Genomic DNA, 22768 nt, shown 5'->3' with positions numbered 1-22768 from the left:
CACATGAGATAGATGATAGATGGATATATAATAGATAGATAGATGATAGATAGATATAAATAGATAGAGATAGATGATTGATAGATGATAGATAGAGATAGATGATAGAGATAGATAGATAGATAGATAGATAGATAGATAGATAGATAGAATAAAACAGTAAACAGTAAAGAGAAAAGAAATGGTGCCTGCACCTACCCCTGGGGGAGAAGTCTATGCAATGTCTTTTACTCCTCATCCATCCTGTCTGTAGGTATCACTGACTCCACAGCTCTGATGAGGGAGATGAGATTGCCGAGCAGAGACCAGACAATGCACGGTCCTTTCAATGGAAAGGCGACCTCTTTCCCCATGTCCTGGGAGGAAGGGGCTGATTTGTTCACAGACACACCCTCTGAGGGAACATTGGCTCCAGTCACTGGGAGTGTGAGCACCCCGTGTAGCCGTGCTGGAGATAGGAGATGAGGCTGTGAGAGCTGGTCCCAGCCTGTGTGCAGGAAGAAGGTACCATGACGGTGCTGCAAGGGAGGGCACCCGGGGCTGAAGGGACAGCACCCAGGGCGCAAGGGAGGGCACCCAGAGCTGAAGGGAGGGTACCCGGGGCTGAAGGGAGGGCACCCAGAGCTGAAGGGAGGGTACCTGGGGCTGCAAGGGAGGGCACCCGGGGCTGAAGGGAAGGCAGCTGGGGCTGAAGGAAGGGCACCAAGATGGACCGTGACAGACCACTCCCTGCCAACATGGAGGGAGCATGGCAGAATGGCTTGGCTTTGGGGACCGAGGGGGTGCCACATTCATGGTTTGTCCAGGGCTGAGAGATTCCCGGGGTTTCAGGACACTCACCCCTAAAACTGGGGAAAAGCTCAGGCCATCTGGTGAGAGTCAGTGGCAGCCCTAAGCCCCACATTCAAATCCTGCCTCTGCTCTGTGCCTGCTGTGGAGACAACCGGTAACCTATCTAGCAACTGTTCATGTTTAAAATTTATTTATTGGAGGGGGCGCTTGTGTGGAGGTCAGAGACAACTTCCCAGAGTCCATTCTCTCCTTTTATCACATGGGTCCCAGGGATTGAACCCAGACTGCCAGGCTTGGCAGCAAGCACCTGTACCTGCTACGCCAGCCCTGTATCCTGTGTTTTAAAAGCCATGGAATTACATTTCTTGCACTCATTCCATCCTTTCCATGCCCACTCCTTTTAAATTAACCATAGTGTGATAATAAAAATAATTGAGCAGAACTTTTATTTGTCTATTTACTTTATTGTATTTGTGGCATAGGTGTGTGTAAGTGTTCATGCATGTTCAGGTGCACATGTATGTGTATGCTCACATGTGCAGAGACCAGAAGTCAGCATTGGTTTCTTCTCATTTGCTCTCCATCTTTGAGATGGGATATCTCACTGCTCCCACCATTTTGGCTAGGCTAGCCAGCGAGCCCTTAGAGCTGCCCAGACCCCTATGGCAGACAGGTGCTACCACACCCAGATTTCTGTCCTTAGATGGGGGTCTCACTATGTAGCTCTAGCTGGCCTGAGACTCACTGCGTAGACCAGGTTGGTGTGGCAGTCACAGAGATTCCCCTGTCTCTGCTTCTCAAGTGCTAGGATTAAAGGTGTGTACTACCACATCCAGAAAAAAAAAATCCTAAAAAATGTTATTTTAAAAAAAATTGTTATTTAAAAAAATTTGTTATTTATAACAAAATTTCCTTATCCTAGGGATGGAATGAAAATGAAGAAATAAAAGCCAAGGCTTTCTGGGGTGTATTCCAGTATAGAGCTCTTGCCTAACACGCACAGGGCCTGCATTCTGTGTCCAGCACCAGAAGAAGAGAAAACAAAAGAGATGTAAGACTTGTGATGGAAAATGGGGGTGCTATGACAGAAGGTTCCCCGAGAACACCCCTGACCATCCCTGCGGGAATTCATTGTTAGGAGAAAGGAAGTATGTCCCCAGAAGAGACAGGTCCAGCCTCAGCTCCTTGCCCATTGCATTTAGGGGAGCTACGAAGGCAAGTACTCTCTAAGAAGCAACTGAGCTTGGGGAAGGGGGCTTGTGCTGAGTGCCCCGGCTAGAGAGGAATGGAGGCGGTGACATTGCAGGCTGGGCTTCCATGGACCAGTGCAGAGATGGGAGGCATTGTGGTGCCTGGGGCATTTGCAGTTTGAGATTGTTGCAGGCAGCTGGCACAAGGATGGAGAGCCAAGTTATGCTCAGAGTAGCAACTCTGTCTGCCTCTCTCTCTCTCTCTCTCTCTCTCTCTCTCTCACACACACACACACACACACACACACACACACTAAGCTCTCATGAAGCTCACGATGACCTGGTACCACACCTTGGCGTTACCTGGTACTGGGGCTTCATGCCTGCTAGCCAAGCCCTCTGCCAGCTGAACTACATCCCCAGCCCATTCAGGAGGGTTTTTTTTTTTTTTTTGTATATTCTCACAATTCCTTTTATAGAGGGGCAACACAGAGGATGTCAAGAATGGTGAAAGGCCTGGGCTTCATCTCACCTGCAAACTGGCAAGCTAGGGCCAGCTGTGATGGTGCTCATCTCTGTGAGTTTGAGGCCAACCTGGTCTATGTAGAAAGTTCCAAGTTAGTGAGGGCTACATAGGAGGACCTTGTCTCAAAAACAAAAGAGCAAAATAAATGTGACTCCTACCATTGCCTTAATAGTCATGCTAAGCCATTAACAGACCAGATTAAACAAGATTCAACACCAGCCCCTGTACTCATCTGTTTGACTGTCTCCAAACTCTTGGGGTGGCTAATGACACCCAGTCACAGGTGACTGTGCCTCTCTTCGTAGTGGCTTCCTCTAGGCCTCTCCTGGCTTTCCTTCCATCTGGAAGAACATTTTCCCCTGGGGCTATTGCCTACCTGTCTGTCTTCATGGACACATTAGATTCGCTGGGGTGTTGTCTTCTGCCTCCCGTAAGGCTGAAGGGGGCCCAAACTGTTGCCCTCAGAGATCTGAGGCTAGCTCTCCAGTTGAAGGAGCTTCCTCTAAGCCATCCTGCTTGGGCTGATTTTTAGGTTACTAACTTGCATGCACTCATACCCGGCTCTGGAGGTTCGGCATTGGCTGGGTTCCCGTGCTTCTTACCACTCAGGTCTGGACAACAATCCCTGACTCTAGGAGGTGGGTGAGCAGAGGGGACATAATCCGCATTAGCGTGGAGGGGAGGGAGTTAGAACACATGCCCATGGACCACCCACGGGGTGCCAGAAGTCAGGGAGGGACCCCCAGGTTCATGAAGGCTAATGCCTCCTCAGGAACATCCTGGTTCCCTCCCAGTCATGCCCACACTGGCATTTGTGGGGCAGAGACTTTGAGATGGCCTTCCCATCAGGTCAAGACTTGGCTCAGGTCTTAGTGAGCAATTCCCACCAGCCCCAGGCTGCAACAGAAACGATCATGGCCTCCCAGAGTTCTTTCAGCCCAGAAATCCACCCCAGACAGAGCCAGCCTGCAGAAGGATGGCACTGGGACTGGACTGGAAAGGGTGGCAAGGTTTTTAAAATATTTAGTTGCGAAGTTAATTTTCAACAGAGTATATATAGACATTTTAGACACGATCAAATAAAACCTACACGCACACACAGCCCACTCCTGCCTGGTCTTAGCGCCCACCAGCTTGCTTTCCACCTGCCATGCTGATGGAGGCTGCAGCGAATTAGGGGCTTCTTTTCTGGGAACCTTGAATCTTGCAGGCCCAAGGACTCAGATGGGGGTGCTTCTGATAGTTCCTGCCATCCCAGAGATGAAGAAAAGTGAACCCTCTTCTGCTAGGAAGTTTGAAGGTGGCAGGTGACACAAATCGCCTCGCTTCCTTACCCCAGGGCTGTCTCTTTTCTCCCCCAACTTTCACCCTTCTAGTTTTGACCAGGTAGACGTGGCTGGCCTCAAATGCTGCTCCAAATGACCCACTAGCTGTGTGACCTTGGGTTGCCACCTGGGCTCCAGGGTCTCAGTTTCCTCTTTGTATCAAGAGCTTGTTCACTCTGCGGCTGAACTACAACGGAGCCTGCATCATGCCGAGCCCAGAGCCCTCAGTTTCCTCATTCGTCTGATGAGAATGTTCACGCTGAGTGTTAACTGCAACCGAGTCTGCAGAGCCCAGAGCTCCGCAGGGGCTCAAATGTCCGCATTCTGGGGGACCCAGAGAAGACCAGAGCCCAGACAAGCAGGGTCGCCCTGGAACCCAGCCGCCAGCTGCCGCACAGCCACCCAGTCACCACCCTCCGTGTGAAATGAAGTCCTGGGCGTGGCGCACACACCCCGGCTCCCGGCACGGAACGGGTGCGGGGCTGGGCCTCGGCCGGCCCCGGGGGAGCGAGTGGGGCGGGGCCGCCGCGCCCGCCTTCTCCTCCTCCCGCCGCGCGGGCTCAGAGCGGCGGCAGCAGCGGCCGCGGCGACGTCTCCGGCTCCCGCTCCGGCTCCCACGCTCCCGGGCCCCGCGCCCCGACCCCGCCGCCGCTCCTGCCGGGGGCCTCGCGCGCCCCCTCCGCGCTTCACGCTGAAGTTCCTGGCCGTGCTGCTGGCCGCGGGCATGCTGGCGTTCCTCGGTGCCGTCATCTGCATCATCGCCAGCGTGCCCCTGGCGGCCAGCCCCGCTCGCGCGCTGCCCGGCGGCACCGACAACGCCTCGGCCGCCGGCGCCCCGGGCCCGCACCGCAGCCTGAGCGCCCTGCACGGCGCTGGCGGCTCGGCCGGGCCCTCGGCATTGCCCGGGGAGCCTGCTGCCAGCGTCTTCCCGCCGCCACCCGGGCCGCTGCTCAGCCGCTTCCTCTGCACGCCGCTAGCCGCTGCCTGCCCGTCGGGGGCCGAACAGGGGGACGCGGCGGGCGAGCGCGCGGAGCTGCTGCTACTGCAGAGCACGGCGGAGCAGCTGCGCCAGACGGCGCTGCAGCAGGAGGCGCGCATCCGCGCAGATCGGGACACCATCCGCGAGCTCACCGGCAAGCTGGGCCGCTGCGAGAGCGGCCTGCCGCGCGGCCTCCAGGACGCCGAGCCGCGCCGCGACACCATGGCCGACGGCGCCTGGGACTCACCAGCGTTGCTCCTGGAGCTGGAGGACGCGGTGCGCGCGCTGCGGGACCGCATCGAGCGCATCGAGGTGAGCAGCGCGCCGTCGGGGCCACGGGGTGTGGGAGGCGCTGCCCTGCCAGCGACGCGCGGGTCCCGGATCCCCAGGGCAGTCACCCGGAGCACGCTCCTGGCTGGCACCACGGGAGAGTCCTGGTTCGGATCCCAGGTGGGAGCCTGACATGGTGACCGAGACACGCGAGTGGGAGAACGTGTCCACTTGTAGTGGAAATTGATTGAGAGGCAGGTGTGGCATGTTTGGCACATAGGAGGCTCTCCTTAGATGTCCTTGTACAGGAACTCGGAGCAGCACCCGCCCCACACTCACTACCGTTAGGAAGTATGCCCCTCATGCCCAAGAGTGCCCTATTAACACCAACCTACGCTCTTGCACCACCTCCCACCCTCCGGCCACGCCCAGCTTTATATACCTGAAGCTCTGGACTCCTGGGGAGTCAGCGGATGACTCTCCAATAGGGACCAACTTAGCTCCCTCCTCCTGCTTTTCCAGGTCAGATACAGGAAGCCTGGGCAGTAGGGACCCTACTCTTGAGTTGTGTGTGATGCTAAGCCCATTGGTTGATTATACTTATGGTCCCCTTTCTCCCTGTTACAAATTCCCAGCCTGGGGATGTAGAGGTGAAACAAACAGATTGGGCAGTCCAAACAGCCAGGAAGTCTTGGCCATTCCCAGACATGGACTGATTCCCAGACACAATAGGCAGTTAGATCGGGGACAAATGCATATGGCTCCATGCTCACTCTGGGGGTGCAAGAGGAGAAACCTGTGGGAAAGTTGTAGGCCCTATTCCAGAAGACCACCAGGAAGTCAGCTGCTCACACCCCCACTTCAAGGCGTCTGGACCACAGCCTCCCCACATCATCCCCAAGGCTTCTACTCCCCTTGTGGAAGTGAGAAAATCCAGCTCAAACCTCCTGAGCTGAGTGGCAGAGGGGGAGGCCAGCCAGGCCAGCACCTTCTTCCCTGCCCAGGGGTGAAGTTCCAAAAATCAAGAGTAGGAAAAAGACTAAGTCTGCAGGGAAGGGCAGCCTCAGTCTCCTTACCTGTACAATGGGCATCGTGACATCTATATCCCACCAAAGACTCCAAGTCCAAAGACACAAACATAATTGGGAGCAGACTCTCCCCTTACAAAGATTGTCCTAATGTGAAAATCATTTGTTTGGTTTTTTTTCCCTTCTGCCCCAGCCCGGGCATCACAGATGGCACAGGTGGCTCCTCCCACGTCTGTGACTGGTGGAGCTGGGATGACCCTGGCCCTGCTCCCTGGCATCTGCCTCTTGGCAAGGTGGGCTTCCCTATGGTGGGCCTGCTGAGGCAGAGGGATCCTGGCGCCTGGGATTTGGCAGCGGGTCAGCCTCCCAGGCTTGGGGAGCCCCGGCTTCCCCACATTCTCCTTCCTGTGTTTGCTGACTGCAGCGGACATGGGTCTGGTTTCCGAGCCTGGCAGCAGCTAGAGTCAGTCTCCTGGGGTCCACGCTGCCACTCTCCGTGGGGACTCATGCATCCCTAGGCCACTGACATCCGGATTTACAGGGTCTGCCGTCACCAAGGGTAGTCCTCCCGAATCCACTCTAGCTAATGTCCCCCAGAGGTCATGACCTGAAGGGGCTTTCCAATCTCTGCCTACTGACTCCTTTTAGACCCATGACTCCTTCCCTTTCTGGCTCCCCACCCCCTCTCACTGGACCACGGCATCTGTCTGCTTCAAGACTCTCCTTGGCTCTCCTCTCACGTCCCCTGGGTGGTTGAGCCACACCCAGGGGCTCCCAGTGCTCACTCCACAGGATCCACAGATCCTGCCTGCATCTGTGTATCCACTCCCAGCAGCCTCTTGACTGGTCCCTTGCCTCCAGGCACATCTGGGAGTGTTCCTACCTTGGGGTTCCTCCGTGGGGAGCACACTTCTCAGCCTGAAGCCACCTGCTTGAATCTCATCTGGCTTCTCAGCTTTCTCTTGGGTCACCCCCCCCGCCCCCCCCCCACAAGCACCAGCTCTGGACTCCTTCCTCCCAGAGGCTTTCCCTGGCCACACCATGACCATCCCCCTCTCCCATCACCACCCACCTCTGCACCTTTGGGTCACCCCTGCACCTTCCAGCCAGACCTGACTCCAATAGGTGGAGACATCAGACTGACCTCCTCCTCTTATCCACCTCAGGTGGGGGCCAGCCGAGCCTGAGGACTTTAGAAAGAGCATTGGTTTGATGGTTTGTTTTAGTTTTTCTTGTTCACTGGGAAAAGCCCACATGTTTGGGGAGAAATTTCTCAGTCTGACGGTTCTCTTCCCCTTTCGCAGCTCCCTGATACTACTCCAGCAGCAGGTATCCTCACAGGCCAGGGCAGAGTTCCCATTTCCCCATCATCCCTAGCCTCTGTGCCTGGGGAGGAGCACAAGTTGCCTCTGATTTTCTCCCTTCTGCAAGCTGTGGCAAGGTTGTTTGCTTCCTCTTTAGTTTGTTGAATGGAGCCTTTAGCTGAAGTCCCTGGGGTGCCATTCCCAGATCAGAGGATGTGGCCTTCTCCTGACTATGGCCAAAAACCACCTTTCAATGGAGCTGGTCCACTTAGGCGGCATCCGGCCATGCCGGTGTGTCCCAGAGTTCCACTTTTGTGCTAACATATGTGTAGGGTGAAGGTTCAGGATTGGTTTAGGCAGAATTTCCTTGTCATACGCCCCATCCTCTACTGCCCTGTCCCCATTCTGGAGCAGAGCCATGATGAGGAGCATCCTGAGGAGAGAGAGTCCCAGCGGGTGCTGGGTTCAGGGAAGCCACGCTTTCTGATATACTAACAGTGATCGTCCGTATTACTAAGCACTTACTCTGCTTCCGGAACTTCATATCAACCCATTTAACCCTCCCTCCACTCTATGGAGGAGACCTTATGCCTCTTTCCCAAACAAACCAGACTCAGAGTTTAAAACACTGGCCCTAGGTCGCCCAGCATGAGAGCCTGGATCTGCCCTCTCAGTATCTAGCTCCAGGGTCCTGTCTGGTTCTTCATGGACCCTACACTCAGGAATCAGACAGTGAGAGAATACCAGGGAGGGCAGTGCTCACCTTCGGTGTGATGGTGCTGGACAAGTCTCAGAGGTTGACCCTGCCAGTGTGGAGGTTCCCCTGGACTGCCAGGAGCAGCTGGCCCCTGTTAGGTATGTATTATACATTGACTCTTTCAGCCTCTGTGACGTGAAATAGGCCATGTACATTTCTGTCCTGGGGGGAGGGGACCCGAAGGCTCAGAGTCTGAGGGATGCAACCCGGCAGACCTCTGCCCCTTGCCCCTGTCAGGGTTTCCATTTGCAAAGAGTCTGTAGGGAGGGCCTGGGATGGCGTTCCATCGGTAGAACGCTTGCCAAGCATGCGCAGAGCCCTGGGTGCAATGCCTAGCACAAACTAAGTGGGGCTTACGGTACAGGTACACCTGTAATCCTAACCTTACGGTACACACCTGAAATCCTAACTTTTAGAAACAAAAGGATGAGACTTTGAAAGTCACCCTCAGCTACATGGAGAGTTCAAGGCCAGCCTGGCTACATGCAACTCCATCTCAAAACACCTAACACGCCTACAGCAGACCAGATGTTTCCTAGATACCCTACCAGCTCTAAATGGCCCCAGATGGGCCAATTATATGGGACTTACTGCTTGGAATGCTCTTTTCAGACCTCAGTTTTCATGTCTGTAAAATGGGTGAGCTGGGCTGTGACAAGCCCTTCACTGAGCCTGTAAGTGGTAGACCTTCATCCTAGCAAGAAGCCTGGCTTTGTAAACCCTGGATCTGCTACCATCATGCTGTAACCTCAGACCCTCCTGTGTCTGATCCTCAATGATACCATCTGTTCAATGGGAAGGGACACCCCAAGTCCTTTGAAGAAGTCTCTTGTCCTCCCAGAAAGAGAGGCCCTTTTTTATTTCTGTGGCTTACCATACATCCATGGTCTGTCAGGGTTCACACCTCATTTGTAAAGGGTCCAAATTCCGAGTGAACAGGTCTGGTCAGGATATGTGGGCACTCCCAAGATAATAATTGCAGCCTTCTCAGGTCCTGAAGGCTCCCTTGGGACTCCCAAAGTCACTGGGGTCCCCCCATTCTGACTATGGTCACTATTAATGAGGTTTGTGTGTGTGTGTTCTTGGTTTTTTGAGACAGGGTTTCTTGTGTAGCCCTGGCTGTCCTAGAACTCACAGTTGGAGATCCACCTGCCGTGGCCTCCCCGTGCTGGGGTTAATGGTGTGTGCTACCATACCCGACCCAGTAATGAGTTTTGCTTGTATTTGAACCTTGCACGGCTTTGTGCCAGTGCCATTACGTCAGGTGCCTGCGGCGGTGGCCACTTGTCACTGTTTGGAGGCACCATCACACGCTAGCCTGTTCAAGGATGGACCTTCGAGTTCTGTTTAATTCTAGCTTGAAGCTGCTGCAAACACTCTGTGGTCTCTTCGGGTGGCCGTCAGCCCTCCTTTCTGCTGGCCCTGTCCCCGGCAGTGGGCTGCCTGGGTGCCGGCAGGGACGTATATTTAGCATATGTAGGTACTGTGACACATTTTCCCAAAGTGGCTGTAAGCAGCTCCACACCCACCCGGGAGCAAGCCTCGCCTCCAGGCTTGGTCAACTGCAAGCTTCCCTGAGCTGGTGGGTGTAAAGGACTCAGGACTCTCATGGTTTAGATGTGTATGTTTCTGCTAATCCATGGCATCAGGCACTGCGCCACCCCAGAAATCTTTGCCCATGGTGGGATGAGGTCAATGGTTAGGCTGCTCACAAAGGAATGAACTTAACAGGGCGACCCCAGGATGGTTTGAGTGTCTTATCTCTGTTGAACTCCGAGGACAACTGGTGAGTGTATGCGTCCTCCATAGCTCTACCTAAGGGGAATAGGATCAGAGAGGGCAAGGCACTTGTCCAAGGCCCACAGCATGGTGGAGCTGAGCGAAGACTATTGCCGGGATTTCTAAGTAAAATGATCTGGGATAGGGAGTCCCTGTCTTTGCGGAGGACACCAGGGGAGGCTCAGCATGATCAGGACCGTGCACGGCTGTCTCCACTGGCTTTTTGATCAAGTCACCCAGCTCCATTTTTCCCTCAGTAAAGATAATAGTAACAGTAACAACTGCTTGCGGGCCACACGGGACACGCCACCTTAGGTCCCGCCTTACATCTGATCGCTTGCACCCCAAATGCAGGAAGTATTAACATACAGTCTGACTTTCATAGATGACCACCACGAGGGTCAGAGTGGTCAGGCAGCTTGCTCGAGGCCACAGATCCCGTACGTGAGGAATCCAACAGCTGTGCAAACCGCTCGGCTAAGAGTTGGTGACAGTCAGTCAGGCACGGCGTTGCCAGGGCACACCGTGGCTGAACAAGTGAATGAGGGCTCAGAAGCGATGACAGCACTTGGAACCCCAATCTCTTCTCAGAGCATCTTGGCTTGGGCTTGAGGGAAGCTGCCATCTGGGAGAGCAGGAGCTCTCTCGGGCGAGGGTGGGGAGGGCCGGGAAGAGTATTCCTGGCAGAAGGAACAGCAGGTGCTGGAGTCTCAGGGTGAGATGGATTTAGGGTGTTGGGGCACGGGCACCTCATGCTGAATCAACCATCTCACCCTTGCCTTCTGCCTGAGCCGCCTCCTCCCGCAGGCGCCTGACGTCTGGCGGTGCTGACTGCTGACCGTCCTGTGCCTAGTTTTCTCTCAATGTAATAATTTGACAAATGATTTCAGGGTTGGGTATGGAAAATGTGGATCCTTTCAAAGCATTTATTTACTTATTTTTGAGATGTGTTCTCAGGTAGCCCAGGCTGGCCTTGAACTCATTGTGTAGCCAAGGATAACCTTAAACTTCTCACCCTCCTGATTTCATCTCCTGAGGGCTGGGGTCCCAGGGTGTTCACCCTCACACGGTTTGTGCAGTGCTGGGGGCCTCTGCCAACTGAGCTGAGTCTCCAGCCCCTTTAAGACGTAGTGAGGTAGTGTTGGTGGCAGTGACCATAGCCAGCACTCCACCCAGCTCCCAGGCCTGCTCGGAGATAATACTGCCCTTGTACCAACAAACAACATTTTTTTTTTTGAGACAGGGTTTCTCTGTAGCTTTGGAGTCTGTTGTAGACCATGCTGGCCTCGAACTCACAGAGATCCACCTGCCTCTGCCTCCCGAGTGTTGGGATTAAAGGCGTGTGCCGCCACCACCACCTGGCAAGGCGCAGCATCTTTTGATAACCAGCTCCTCAGCTGATGGAGTAGGGGGGGGGGTGAGCTGGCAGGACTCACAAGATATTGGCACAGCTGAGTGGAGGGTTCTGCACCACTGTTCCCAGAACCAGCCTGAGCAGGCAGGGGTGGGCTGCAAGGACCCTGATGTCAGGCCTTTCCTCTACTCCTGTCACAGAGGAAGTAGCCATTTGCATGAAGCCAAGGCTTCTTTCCCAGTTCTTTCGACACCTCAGCCGTGTCTCACTAGCAGGATTATCCTGTGGGGCCCTCTATGAGCCTGACTTTCTCATGTCCACTGAGACCATTCCTAGCAGCCAGGGCAATGTTACATACCCACTTTGCAGAAGAACAAACTGAGACTCAGATGTGAGGGTTGGTACCAGGAGTGGGCACAGGATTGCTGTGTGACATTAGGCAGGTAGCCCACCCTCTCTGAGCCTCAACACCCTGGTCTCTAACTTGGAGCAACTGAGAAGTGTTTGTCTCATGTCTGGTATTAGCAATGCTGCTGCCCTTGGCATTCCCTGTTGAGTACTAAGGAGCCTCCCACCCCACCTCCATCCCCATTAGCTCATAATGGCTGGGCTGGGCCTAGAACCCTGAGATTTGGCTCTAGGCCCAGATAGAATAAAGTTTACCACAGACTCTCAGCATCCCACCTGGAGTCCGGCCCTCTCTTCCTGCCCTATCAGGCACTGAGTGGGGGATAGTGTGACATCATCTCCGCTTGTCCCCCTACCATCTCAGGCTGGGGCCCACTTGGCACGAGGCCCGGAGCCCACGCCGCACAGCCTGCGCCTGTGGCAGATGGAAGCAGGGTGGGGGCGTCATGTTTCTCTGATTCACATGCTGGGGTGGGAGAGATGCTGCCTCCTAGCCTCTGAGCCCCCTCCTCCCTGGCCTCCTGGTGCCACCATACAGGAGCTTCGACAGAGGACAGTTTGTACGCTTACCCCAGCCACCTGTGTGTCCCCCTCTAAGGAAACAGCAAACCCTGCAGTGTCCTGGTCACTCGGGAGGGGAAGGAGGAGGGAGGGAGGACACCACCCAGCTAGAGATAGGACAGTGTCTCTCAGCATCCCTTGAGCACCTTCAAGGCACTGGCCCTGCTCCTGAGGACAACTTAGGGACCCTTTCAGCCTAGGTGACCCAGCCCTGGCCTTGGTGGTCATTAAGAGTCATTGAACATGCCTCTTAGCCTTTCCTGTGATAGGGCACAGGTGTGTTCCCTGTGTGGATGTGCTCTGTGGCACAGGAGCTGCTGTGGTCACCAGTGGTGTGACCTCCAGGCTGAGGAGGTGCAGGGCCCCACCCTCACCACAGCCGCTGTCCCTCAGGAACAGAGTAGTAGGATGATGGTCCCCACGTGAGGACTGTGGTCAGGACTGTGGTACACAGAGAGAGAGGCCTGTAGCCTGGCTGGGGTGGGTGTCAGCCACAGGGTTTGGGGTGCAGTGGGACACAAGCCACACCCATCCTGTGGATCTGTCACAGCAGGGAAGCTCGGTGGGAGTCACCTATGTGGCCATAGTCACAGGGAGCCTGCATTCAGGCTCAAACAACTCTCCATCCTGCTCACCACCAGCTGCAGGCTCCTGTCAGCATCATGTCATGAATCCCCCTGGGGAGCCCTGCACCCTCCGTGTCCTGTCTGTTCCCAGCTCTGACGCGTGGCTCCCAATCTGGTCATTGGTCAGTCGCGAATGAGGACCTGGTATACCCCACAAGCACCCACTGTGTGCGTGAGCGCCTACTGTGTGCACCAGAGAGTGAATGTCCTTTTCGGTCCAAACCTGTGGCCTGGCCTGCCTGCCTCAATTCTGCCCACCAGGGTGTGAGACAGGACAAAGAGGGACCGTGCACACTGTCCTCATCCTGCGGTTGGATAGTGTCAGAGCCTGCCTTGGGATACCCTGAGCGAGATGGACTTTGGTGCCAGCTCTGTTTATTGGCATTGGCCACATAATCCTCCCCAGGACAGTTCCAAGATGACAGTACAATTGTCTCGTGAGGAAATAAGTCCAGAACAGGCAATAGGTTTTCCTTCATCATACAGGCAGTTAGTTCCCAAGCTGGGTTTGAGTCCTTAACTGTCACTTGAGTCTGGGATTCTTACCACAATTCCAAGATGATGATACCAGAGTCTCATCCAGAGGACCAGGCTGCAGGCATGTCCTGGAAGGTCACAAATGCCCTCCCTCCACTGCGTCCCAGCCCTTGCAGGGGGATTCGTGTCATAGGTCCCAACCACAGGGGGCTCTAGAAGCTTCCAGTGTGGTCCTTTTCCGCTATGAAACTGTGCTTGTTTGAGTTCACTCCTGCTGCCTACGGGCTCTGTGCGTAGGCTGCCCGCCTTTGCCTCACTCTCTCAGCTTTGCTCACTGGAAGCCAGGCTCACCTGTGGTGGCCGGCAGAGTGGTGGCATCTCCGTGTGACTTCACCATCCTTTCTTTTCCTCTGGAGCAGCAGGAGCTCCCAGCCCGTGGGAACCTCTCCTCGGCATCGGCCCCAGCCGTGCCCAACTCCCTGCACTCCAAGATGGACGAGCTAGAAGGGCAGCTGCTGGCAAAGGTGCTGGCACTGGAGAAGGAACGCGCTGCCCTCAGTCACGGCAGCCACCAGCAGCGACAGGAGGTGGAGAAAGAGCTGGATGCCCTGCAGGGCCGCGTGGCAGAGCTGGAGCATGGTAGGTCCTAGAGTGCGGATAACTGAGCTGCGGAGCCCTGGTTTCTGGCCATGACTTCCAGAGGCTGTGGAGCGGGAGAGAAAGGGCCTGCTTGGGGGATCGTTGTCACTCTCAAAGCCACTGCTAACAGATGATTGTTATCTTCTGGTTCTGCTGGGTCCAGGAGCTGGCTGTTCAGTGACACGCTGGCTAACTTAATCGCCACAACTGCAGGGTTTTTCACAGGTAATGACGGTGAGTTTGAGAGAGGTCAAGGGACTTGTCAAAGGTCACACAGCCAGGGAGCAGGTGTCTAGACCCATGACTGGATCCTTTAGACTCCTGACCATGTGTTTAGCCGTCCACAATTCACACCTTTTGCTAATCTGCCAGCCTTCTGGCATTCATTTAACCCCCAGGCCTGGTGCTGCCGGGGGTCCAAGAATTGTAACAGACAGTGTGTAGGTGCCAGTTACCAGGACTCCTGGATTCCAAGGCTGTCACAGACTCGCTCTGTGACCTTTCAAGGTCATTTTCTTTCCTCAGGCCTCAAGGTTTTCACTTGAGAGATGGAGAGTGAGATTAGGGATGTATGAGCTCCCATGGCCCTTGTGAGGGGAAGTTGGGGAGACAGGGGAAGCTGGGGGTGGCACACGTGTCTTCCTGGAAGAGGGGTCTTAAGTCAAGTGGCCATGCTGGGTTCAGGTGTAGGGGAACAGTGGGCCTGGGGGGGGGGGCTCCAGGGAGGCACCCAGTTGAGTACTTGAACTGTGGCAGTAGCCTCTGTCCCTACTCAATCCAGCTCCTACCACCCACATACCAACACCCTGAGGACCAGGGGAAGTGCCTCCTTCTAACTTCTAAAGTCCTGGTGGCTCCCCTCCCCACTCCTCCTACCCAGCCCCCAGCCACACATCACCTCCCGTCCTGGGGCTCTATGCCTATTTCTCTCTATACTGAGTTGAGTCTTTGACTCTTTGTTCAAATCCCAGCCCTGCCGCTTTCTTTCTGTGTGACCTTGAGAAAATGACCTCTGTGTGCCAAGGTATACCTGAAAAATGAGGGCTGTGGCAGTGCCTGCCTTGAGCGCTTGTGAGGAAGTGACGTGCGGAAGGCACTTAGACTCTGCCTGTCACAGAGCACCACATAATGCTTAAGTTAGCAACAACTCTAAATAGCCATTATTATAGCTGGTATTTGATAAGCCTACCATGGGCCCACCAACCCTCACTGTGGAATGAAGAACGTGTCATTAGCCCATTTCACTGAAGAAATGGAGGCCAGAGGAGCTTGCATTTATCTCGTTGAGACTCATAGGTCAGAAAGTAGTAAAGGCGAGATTTGAACTCAGGACATCTGAAGTCCAGAGCCCCTAGGCCTAGTTTAGTCACACCTCTCAGCCCAGAGGCAAAAGTAGAGGAGTTGGGATCCCTTGGCACTCCCACCCCAGTGCGCACACCTGCGCCCTAGTGGCCTGGAGCCATCATTCATTGTCGTTGCGCAGTGTCCAGACCTTGCCCTGTCCCTTCCAGGGTCCTCGGCCTACAGTCCCCCAGATGCCTTCAAGGTCAGCATTCCCATCCGCAACAACTACATGTATGCCCGCATTCGCAAGGCGCTCCCGGAACTCTACGCCTTCACTGCCTGCATGTGGCTACGCTCCCGGTCGGGTGGCACCGGCCAGGGCACCCCTTTCTCCTACTCGGTGCCTGGGCAAGCCAATGAGATCGTGCTGCTAGAGGCCGGCCCTGAGCCAATGGAACTGCTGATCAATGACAAGGTGGGCGGAGTCTAGGGCATGGGCGGGGCTTAGGGCTCAGGGGCTGGGGACGGGTGGGCTCTGCTTCCCAAAAAAATTTCCCCCCACTACCTCGGTGCTAAATGTGGGTTGACACTTTCCTTCTCCTGTTCACCATACTCAGCACACATTAAATACCTACTGTGTGCCAAATTCGGTTCTGGCAATACAGACAATCCAGCTGCGGGCGGGGCTGACTAACGAAGGGGAAACAGGCTGACTTCCAGGTCATGTGGCTAGAGCCCAGCTTACAGGCATCTGCACCCCGAGCCCTGTGCATTCTCCTGAATAGAGAGAGAGAGGAAACGAACTATTAAAGGGCTTGTCTGGCGAGAGGCGGGGGCTGCTGGTGATCCCCAAAGCATATACCACAGGTCACACTCGCCTGGCATCAGCCCACAAGCTATACATCTGGAAGGTCCACTGAGCGTCCAGGAGACTGGATATAGTGACCCAGGAGGTCATTGTGTTGCCTTGAGGTCCTGAGATCGCAGGGGTGACCAGACTCCACTTGAGAGGGCTGTCCTGACCCCTTCATCTTGGCCTGCCTCTACCACTTGGTACCACTTGGTAGAGGGCAGCACTAGGCTCCGGAGATGGAGAATTCAGCACCTTGGACAGGGCACAGAGCAGTCCTCTTTCTTCCTGGCTGCGGCTCTTCCCTCCTCTAGCCTGTTTCTTTATTCTGCTGGAAGCGCTAGATTTGCAGTCCCATAGCCGAGTCCATGTCTTTCCATGGGACTTTTGTCTTGGCCCACAGTATGGGGTATACAGTCGGCCTTGGGAAGTCAGGACAGCAGGAGCAGCGCTAGCTGTGAGGGCCCCAGTGTGAGGTGGCTGATCACATTACATCCACAGTCCGGAAGCAGAGGAAGATGAATGGGGTTCTCTGCTGGCTTCTTCCCTTTTATTCAGTCTGGGAACTGCGGCCCAGCAGCCACATTTGGCCTTCCTCCTACCAGATCCCTCTAGAAACACTCCCTCATGAGCGGTAATGCCCAGAGGCGCGTCTCCTGGGTGATTCCAAATCCAGCCAAGCTGAGAGTGGAGGTGAACAGTCATGGGCAATGTTGTCCCTGAAGCCCGGCTGTCCCGTGCAGGCACGCTTTGTTCAAGGCCATGCCCAGATCCACCCTCAGAGTCTGGAATGGGGCCTGGCACCCAGCAGGCACCAGAGACTGCCTTATGAAGTCGTGATAACGGAGCTTTTGTGAGACAAAGCCACAGATAAGTGGCGTTCACCTCACAGACCAGCACCAAGCCATCAACAGAGGCTTCCAAAGCACCATGAGCAAGAGACCCAGGCTGCTTCTAGGCTCATGATTGAACCATGTCTGCCTTGGGGGCAGGAAGAGGCAGCAACTGTGTATGCTGTCTTCCACTTTATAGATGAGGCATTGGAAGAAAAGAACAGCCTCCTCGAGGTCACATAGGGGCTGGTGGCAGATCCAGGGCCAGACACTGGGACCCAGCCTCTGAGTCCAAGGCTCATTCTGGCATAATGGGCCCCACTGTGTGCTAGGCACTGATTTAGGTGTATAAGGGAAATGGGTTTGTGGACACTGTCCCTACCATGTGTGACCTCGAGGCCCTGAAAACCACAAAGATAGTCCCTGTGACCTGAAGGAAACTGCTTAGCGGTGTCATTGGAAGAGGGGGAGCTGGGACAAGAAAGACAATGGGTAGAACCCAAGTCAAGCCTTGGGTTCTGTCCCTAGAGCAAAGCTGAGGCTAGCTGCAGAGCCATGCCACTTCTCCAGCCTTGGGCCTCTCACCTGGGTTTGCATCCTGTATCCAGGTGGCCCAGCTTCCTCTGAGCCTGAAGGACAGCAATTGGCACCATATCTGTATTGCCTGGACTACCAGGGATGGCCTGTGGTCTGCATACCAGGATGGTGAACTGCGGGGCTCTGGTGAGAACCTGGCAGCCTGGCACCCCATCAAGCCACATGGTATCCTTATCCTGGGCCAAGAACAGGTAAGGCTCAGGTGGCGTGCACCCCCAAGTCTCTATGCACCCACTCTGGGGCCCCTGCCAAGGAAACGAGAGGAACTGAAGCAGAAGCTAGCATCTTGTCTGACCCACCAGTTTGCAGATGGATAGCAGATAGCTAAAGAAACAGGCGGAGCTGAAACCTGGGAGGAGGCTGGAACCTTGGAGTGGTGCTAGGGAAGGGCATGAACCTTGGGAGTGAGGCTGGAGCCTTGGGAGGTGGCTTCCTTGGGAACCTAGCTTTGGCAGGTACGGGCCAGGTTGGATTGCCTCTGCCCTTCTTCTCTCATCCCATGTCTCTCTCCTTTCTTTGTTTCTCTCTTGGCCCAGGATACCTTGGGGGGCCGATTTGATGCCACCCAGGCCTTCGTTGGTGACATTGCACAGTTCAACCTGTGGGACCATGCCCTGACACCTGCCCAGGTCCTAGGCATGGCCAACTGCACTGGACCACTGATGGGCAATGTCCTCCCCTGGGAGGATAAGCTGGTGGAGGCCTTTGGAGGTGCGAAGAAGGCCTCCTTTGATGTCTGCAAGGGGAGGGCCAAGGCATGAGGGGCCTCCTTGCTCAGGGCCCCTCCCTTCCTGTCACTTTGGGGACCTCCTCAGCCTGTCCATGTGCTGGCCTTCCCTCCTACCACATTCCTGGCCATACCTTCCTCTTCCCATCACTTCCCACACCTCCCAAATGCCCTGCCCTGGATGGATGACCCCTCAGCCACCTGGGTAGGGACCAGTATCTCAAGTCATTTGATCTAGCCCAGGGGAGTCGAGGCAGTACCACCTCCTGGCAATGTTTTGGCTCTGTCTCTCCGCTTACACCCTCAGCCTCCCACCAGTAACATCAGACCCCACTAATTCCAACATTCCCTGAGGGGTTATGGGTAGGGGTGGCCTTTGACCCTCTCAACTCACGCTTCAGGCCTACACCAGGCCATAGAAGAGATGCCAAGATGTATGAGATCAGACCCTCCTCGTCTGTCTTCCTCAGTTGCCCACCCACAGGGGCTATGGGATCATCGCCTCCACAGCCCCCTCCCCCGCCCTCTTTGCATCCGTTCCTTTGTGTGTTGTGGTTTGAATGTTGGTTTCATGTCAGTTCAAACCCCACCTCAATTTCCAGGATGTTCTCTTCCCAGCTCCCACCTAACAGCCAGGGACCAAGACCTTGGAGGCCAAAGGGCTGTAATTACTCCCTGTACCTCCTGGCAACTTTGCCTACCAGCATGGTTGACCACCCCACCCCCATGCCTATGACAGGACCTGGGTCACTCTAGCCTAGCCTGAGAGCATCCAAAGCAGAGGCACTGTAACCCAGGAGACATTTTCCTGCCAGAGCCCAATGGCTTAGCCACCATATGAACTCCTTCTGCCTGGCCCTGGAAAGACCGGCGGATACTGAGAGGGCGGACCTTGCTGCTGACTTGCTGTGTGACCTTCTGTAAGAACCTACCCTTTCTGGTCCTGGCTTTTCTCCTTTGTGAGCTGAGGCCATAATGTTGGTCGCATCTGAGAAGGCTGCATTTAGAACATGCGGTGAGCCGTGATACCTGGTGGACAGAGCAGGCAAAGACAGCACTGAAGGCCCAGTGGCTTTAGCACAGAAGGTTCTGGACCTAGATAGCAGATGGGATCAAGCTAGGCTGGGGTTAGGATCACAGCGGGCTCAAAGGGTCAGGATCAAGGATAAGGTTCAAGGCAGACCAGACACACATAAGCATTAGCTCCCATTGGCTCCTTCATCCTTGCTCTTCTGAGAGCGTCTCAGCTAGTGGCTTCCTGGTCTCTGTCTATAAGCGAGTCCTTCTCAGCTCCCCCAGGAGCCCAGAAGAATGTCAGTGCTGAGAAAGGCCACCAAATGTGAGCTCCTGCTTGTGAAAGATGCGGAAGAACAGAGAGGGCAATGAACTTGTCCACGATCATACGGCCCAGGACTTCTGAATCCTCCTCAGTGTTCCTCACTGTGTACCATACTGCCTGTCCTTAAGGGTCTTTGAGCCCAGCTTATTCCTGTGCAGGGAGGCATTTGAGAGGACACCAAATGCTTTTCAGAAGGTCACTGGGACATCTCAATGCGCCAGCCATCCAGCCTCAGGAGGTGAGGGAAAGAGCCAGGACAGACAGATGCCTGAGGATACAGTGCCCTCCTGGTCTTCTCCCAGGCACTGAAGCAGTAGCAGGCTGACTGAATCGGTGGGCACTGGTGCCCCCCACCTCTGCCTCTGCCAACTTTTGTCCCTGTCTGTGCTCCCCATGGCCATTCAGCCTGAGATATGACTCAGGAGTGGGAGGTTGCAGTCTATGCCCGGGAAGTGTGTCCAAGACTTGCCTCTGGCCTGCAGATCTGTTTCCATTTTGAGAGCAACTACATGGCTCAGTACCTCCATCCCCATCCCCTGAAGATAGTTGCAGCTGCTTCACCCAGACCTGCTGAGATCCCCGTTGCCCAGTAACAGCCAATGACATCAGCCCCAGTGCTGGGTCAAGTGTCTGTCGTTCAAGTTGTTGCTGGGTGACAGCTGGATTCAGAACTTAGACCTCAGGGACTCTGAGCCTCATCTGGCTTTTGCTATTGTTCTAGAAGAGGTAGCTTTAAGGGGGCCTTGGGAGGACAGAGTCTTAGGAAGAATGTGACAGAAACTGCCGGGTCATTTGAGCCCACCAGACACACCATCCTGATCCTTTCTGCTTTGTCACAGTGGCAATGAGAAATGACACCTCAGCCACATTCCCGTGCTGGGTTGCCCTGGTTCAACTCCAACCACCCCCCCCCACGCCAGGAGAAAGAAATGGAGGCATTAGGGCATGTCTCTGAGTGTGGATCACTAGGGAAAGGGCCGGCTCTCTATTTCCAGAGCCCCCACCTGCCCTCGCCTATTGTGTTAGAAACATTCCCTGAGCATGTAGACCCCTGTTTTGATGCCTTCTGCTGCTCCCGACAAGACAGCTATGACCCTGAACTGCCCCTGGGTCTGATGAAGATGGAGCTGGGCTTGTTAGGTAGCCTTAGACACTGGAAATCCAATCGGGCACTGTGTCTGCACTATCTGGTTTGTCCTCAAAGCACAGTTATGAGGTAAGGCTGGTCTTAGCCCATGATGCAGGAGAGAAGGGCGCACTCTGAGGGTAAAGTAACTTGCCCAGACTCGGCCAACTGGTAACAGTGCAGTTTCTATTTGGAGGCAGGTTGTGTGCTCAGAGGACAGTGCCACCTCCTTTAGGGTACAGGAGCAGCAGAGATGGGGTGTGAAGGGTCTCTCACGCTCAGGCCTCAGCCTCTACCTGGGCTGCAGTTTGCAGGGTGGGAAAGGAGGAAGGCAGGGCGAAGGTGGCTCCTCCTCAGCCTCCTGTTCTGGACAAGGCCTGTACCAGGTGCTCTAAGCTGATCCCTGCCAGCTTCCCCACCTCTGAGGCATGTAGTGCCATTTCCCACGACCTAAGACATCATCTCGCTATGGTTAAACATGATTGGGGACCACAAACAGGGGCTGAAGATCTGTCGGAAGGAACTCAACCCTTGGCTTGCAGATGGGGAAGCCAAATCCTGGCTGGGGAGCTCACATGACCCTTGACCCCTCTGACTGAGCTTCATTTTCTCCATTTTCCCCCAAACTGGGTCCCACCTACCCATAAGTCCCAGCACCCTTGACCTGAAAAAATTGGAGAAGTGTCTCCTCCCAGGTAAGGGCCTCCTCTCCTCACCCTTTCACTCCAGCTATCTGCCACCCCCAGGCCCCGCCTCCCAGTCTATCCCCTGCCCCTGCTGGGTGGGGAACCAGCTCCTTCCCAGACTGAGCAGCTAGCATGTGAAGTTGTCGTCAGACACTGAGATGAGTGCCCTCCACTGCCCTCTCTCCTCACTCTGCTCTATTTTGTATATAAATGACATGAGATATTTTGTGTGTGTGAGTGTGTGTATGTGATTTGTGTCATGGTTTTGTTACCATTTTTGTTTTTGTAAATTTGAACGTTCTAAATAAACATGTGGTTTACTCGGAGGAGGCTCTTCTGTAATGTGGGAGTTGGGGGTACCCTGACCCCCCAACAGAGCAACAGCTGCCCCAAAGCCTCACCCATCTGTATCTGCCCCACACCTGGCCTGGCTAGTTCGGCTGAGCTAGGCTCAGACATGCAATTTCCCAGGATTTCTAAGAAAGGCTGCATAGAAGCGAGTCCCACGTGGAAAGTGCCCCAGTTCTAAGTCGGCTTTGGCCTCATTCCCAACACCCCTTCCCCACCTGTGCCCCAGTTCCAGAATCCGGGTCCCTGGTGTTGCTTAGGACCCAATCTTCCTAAGTCACATGCCCAGACCCCAGAGATCTGCATCTCTTTGGGGGCCGTGGGAGGTGGTACAAGAAGGAAAAGACTATGGTGTCACAGCCCCTCTGCTTCCCCCTTGCCCCTTTCCTTCCCTCCCCAGGTTTTGTCTAGGCTTGACTGGTGCCTCTGATCTCTAGATTGGACTCAGACTAGCACTAGGTAGGATCCAGACCATCTTAGGTGGAACTTACCAGCATGGCATTATTCCCTGATGAACTTGACCTCAAGTGGTGACCTTTAGAAAATCAGGGTAGAGGGACAGGGTTGACAGAGCTTCCCAAACTCCCAAGAGTGCATTTAGCCTTGGCAGACACACCTCACACGGGAAAACCACGTTTGGCACTGCTGAGGCCTCTGAGCATCTCTGAGATTCCAGGTTTGTATTTAAAATACAATCCCGGGGAGCTGTAGACAGATACACCTGAAGACTGAGCTGCCGGCCAACGCGCCTTGTTTATCCCATCTTACACCACTTTCCTTGTGGACACCCTCTCTCCCTTTGTCCCACTGAGCTGGCAATGTCCTGCCCACCCGGGAAAATCCCCTTCCACCTGTTCCACACCTGCTCAGACAAATGTAGCAGGCAAACCTGGGGCCCTGTGAACATTAACCACACAAATCCACAGCCAGAAATGGCCCAGGAACACCCATTCATCCCCTCCT

At 54.9% G+C, this 22768-nt stretch overlaps 1 protein-coding gene across 1 annotated transcript; it reads left to right on the top strand.

Moving 5' to 3' along the window:
- Positions 1-4257: 4257 nt before the first annotated feature.
- Positions 4258-21783, top strand: Nptxr (neuronal pentraxin receptor; the record flags this gene model as incomplete). Its single annotated transcript, XM_041672548.1, has 5 exons — positions 4258-5124; positions 13796-14015; positions 15527-15774; positions 17591-17770; positions 18116-21783. Coding segments are annotated over 5 exons (1740 nt in total), but the record flags the coding sequence as incomplete, so codon positions are not given.
- Positions 21784-22768: the final 985 nt, after the last annotated feature.

This window comes from Microtus oregoni, unplaced genomic scaffold (assembly GCF_018167655.1).
Source record: "Microtus oregoni isolate MIOR12 unplaced genomic scaffold, Mior012 000022F_ref0000154, whole genome shotgun sequence".
NCBI lineage: Eukaryota > Metazoa > Chordata > Mammalia > Rodentia > Cricetidae > Microtus > Microtus oregoni.
Note: the sequence above shows the minus strand (reverse complement) of the source record. Positions and strands in the feature narration are given on the sequence as shown.